This window comes from Fusarium odoratissimum (assembly GCF_000260195.1).
Source record: "Fusarium odoratissimum NRRL 54006 unplaced genomic scaffold supercont1.242, whole genome shotgun sequence".
NCBI classification, from domain to species: Eukaryota; Fungi; Ascomycota; class Sordariomycetes; order Hypocreales; family Nectriaceae; genus Fusarium; species Fusarium odoratissimum.
The window spans coordinates 1-2,459 of NW_022158928.1; the positions used below are offsets into that span (position 1 = coordinate 1).

Below are 2,459 nucleotides of genomic sequence, written 5' to 3' on the forward strand. Positions count from 1 at the left end.
CTGCCACTATCAAACGGTCTTTGCCCTCGCTGTTCTCGACCCTGGTCTTCAGCGATCTATCGTTTGTGCGATGATTGTCGGCTGCGTAATGCAAACCAGCGCATCCAAAATGACCAGATTGTAGCAGGAGGTGGTGCTGCTGCTGATCAGCTACGTTTCACGAAGGTGTGTTGTCCTCTAGACTCCCTACACACTCGACGGTTCTGTACCGTCTGCTGAATCATGACGAGACTAGGACGAGACGCCAGAGGTCCTCGCGTCCGAACAGGCGCCAAAGTTCTGTTGACTCCCAGAGCCTCCAGAGCCTCCAGAACCTACATCCCCCAGCTCCCTCACCTTTACCGATAGCACCTCCTGGAGGAGGAGGTGGTGGAGGAGAAGGACAGGATCACCTCTCTGGCTCGCAAGACCGTGCGCTCTCTCGACGAGAGGACAGCAACTGGTGGGTGCACCTCGCCCGTCTGCGGGTGCGGCCGTTCCAGCAAACATGGACGGGTCGGTGTGCGTTCTGTGATGCCCTCCTCCTGTCAACGGAGAAGGGGGGTTGGTGCTGCTCGAATGGCAAACAGACGGCTCCCAAACTTCCTCCTTATCCTCCTGACTTCCAACGTTGGCTTGATACTACCGCCTTGCCTCTGTCTGCTTTCAGTCGTCGTTTGAATTACCTTTTCGCTTTCTCCGCCCTAGGTGTGACAGAAGGTTTCGTTCACTTCGGTGTGCCTTCTGACGTTGTCGTCGCGGGTCGGGTCTATCATCGCCTGCTGAACCTGTCGAGTGGCGATCACAGCATGCGCTGGTTCCTCTATGACGAGGCAGCCCGGACGGATAAGGCGCTGGTCACGAAGGTGCCCTTGACTGCTGTTCATCAAGTGAGACGGCTGCTTCAGTCTGTCAATCCATACCTCTCAAGCATTCGCCACGCTCTGCAGCAGGTGCCTTCCGAGGCCACTCCGCTGGCCGTCGAGTTGAGGGATAGTCCCGCCAGTGGGGAGATCGCCGCGATTATCAACACGCAGAACCTCAACACTGTGGACTGCCGCAAAGTGGTATTCTTTCGTCACGGCGGCCGAGCGCAGTTTGTCCACGTTCTTTCGCGGCACTATGAGCCTCTCCAATATCCATTGTTCTTTCCCCACGGAACACCCGGCTGGGGTGTTCCTGGTCTCGGTGATGCCTCTTTGCGAGAAGGAGACGCGACGGCTACAGAGACTGGCGCACGTATGCGTATGCCCGAAACTTGTGGACTATCCCAGCTGCAGTGGTGTCGATCGATGCTTCTAGCGGAGCCCCGATTTCTCATCTTCGGTCGTCTCACGTGTGAGTATCTGGTTGATATGTACTCGAGGATCGAAGAGATGAACCTCGACTACCTGAGACGAGCGAGGTCGTTGCAATCGTCCGGCTTTGACCCTGCCACCGACTCACTTGCGTATGACCATCTCCGCAATAGGTTGCCGGCGAACTTCACCGGCTCGCGCGCGTGGACGTCCGATCACGTTGCGGACGCCTTAGCCCTGGCCCGACGATTCGGGAAGCCGACCTTCTTCATCACCATGACGACGAACCCCGGATGGCCCGACATAGTTTCCGCTCTGAGATCGGGTCAGCATTTCACAGACGCGCCTACCGTTGCTTGCCGCGCTTTTCACATGCGGCTCCAACATCTGAAGGCCTTCATCAAGCGCCATTTCGGGCGAGTTATCTACGCCATCACTGTGGTTGAGTTTCAGAAACGCGGCCTGCCGCACGCACACATGCTTATTAAAGTCAGTCTCAAATCAACCTCGATCTCAACATCTCCTACCTTTTGCTTCCCCCATTCCTCCCCTCCTTCGCCGTCCCCCCCCTTCTCCTTTCTTTCATCTTTGAGAAGCAAGGGCTACTTAATATCCTTTTTCATTCCAGGTTTCGCCAGAGCCAACAATCGATGCACTCGATGCTATCATTTCTGCTGAACTGCCCCGATCTCCTGCAGACGCTGCCCTCCGTGCCTCCGTTCTCCGCACTAACATACATAGTCGCAATCACTTGAACGGGCCATCCTATTGTAATAGGGACGGCCGTTGCAGGTTCGGCTTTCCTCACCCTCTCTCCCGCCGAACAACTTTCGATCCTCAAGGTCGCATTCACTTCCGTCGTAGGGAAGAGGAAGACGCGTGGGTCGTGCCCTACATGCCATCCCTCATCCTCTACATGGACTGCCACATTAACGTGGACGTCTGTTTATCTGTGAACATCTTCATGTACCTGTTTAAGTACCTGTTCAAAGGCCCCGACCGAGCTAACTTCCGAGTGAGTGACGACAGTCCAGCGTCAGATACGCCCGACGAGTACAAGGACTATATCGCCGCGAGATATCTTTCGTCCTCGGAAGCGGCGTATCGCATCTTCTCCTTCAGTATAGTAACGAAAGAGCCCTCTGTACGATGCCTCCCGGTTCATTTGGAAAATCATCAGCT

General features: G+C 55.6%; 1 protein-coding gene across 1 annotated transcript; it reads left to right on the forward strand.

The window, feature by feature from the left end:
• Positions 1 to 788: 788 nt before the first annotated feature.
• Positions 789 to 2,421, forward strand: FOIG_16855 (uncharacterized protein; the record flags this gene model as incomplete). The annotated part of the gene is made up of 2 exons (XM_031218334.1): positions 789 to 1,766; positions 1,906 to 2,421. Coding segments are annotated over 2 exons (1,494 nt in total), but the record flags the coding sequence as incomplete, so codon positions are not given.
• Positions 2,422 to 2,459: the final 38 nt, after the last annotated feature.